Source organism: Antrostomus carolinensis, unplaced genomic scaffold, assembly GCF_000700745.2.
Source record: "Antrostomus carolinensis isolate BGI_N321 unplaced genomic scaffold, ASM70074v2 scaffold49177, whole genome shotgun sequence".
Classification (NCBI taxonomy): Eukaryota; Metazoa; Chordata; class Aves; order Caprimulgiformes; family Caprimulgidae; genus Antrostomus; species Antrostomus carolinensis.
Genome location: NW_010330513.1, coordinates 648 through 1,025, shown reverse-complemented (window position 1 = coordinate 1,025; position 378 = coordinate 648). Strand labels below are relative to the sequence as shown.

Below are 378 nucleotides of genomic sequence, written 5' to 3'. Positions count from 1 at the left end.
GTGGCGTCTCCGCTGTACGAGGCTGTTGAACAAGTTCAGGTGTCTGGAGGGTGGGAGGAAGTCACCATCCAAGGTGGCTGGTGGAGAAGTGGGGCTGGTGGCAAGACAAGAGCAAGCAGAGATGTTCTTCTGTCTTGGGAAGGAAGAAGAAGGTGAGGATAAACGAGAGGTCACAGGAAATTTAACCCAAAGTAGAGGATTCCCCCTTCATCGGGCGACGGAGCAGCCGAACGAAGAGGCAGATCCTCAGGAACATCACCGTGGTGATCCTAGAGAGAGGTGTCAAAGGAACACCCCAAAAAGTCACTGCACATGGGGAGGAGTGACAGTTCTCCAGGAGAACAGGGAGCAGTCGGTGGAGGAGCTGAGGGCGATGAT

The 378-nt window shown here is 54.5% G+C and overlaps 1 protein-coding gene across 1 annotated transcript in view; it reads left to right on the top strand.

The window, feature by feature from the left end:
* Positions 1-378, top strand: part of LOC104528800 (zinc finger protein 90) — a gene marked incomplete at both ends in the record, with an annotated part of 3,518 nt that overhangs the window by 2,752 nt on the left and 388 nt on the right. Inside the window, one exon of the mRNA XM_029086189.1 lies at positions 193-302. Coding sequence (XP_028942022.1) covers positions 193-302 — 110 coding nt within the window. The remainder of the gene's footprint in view (positions 1-192; positions 303-378) is intronic.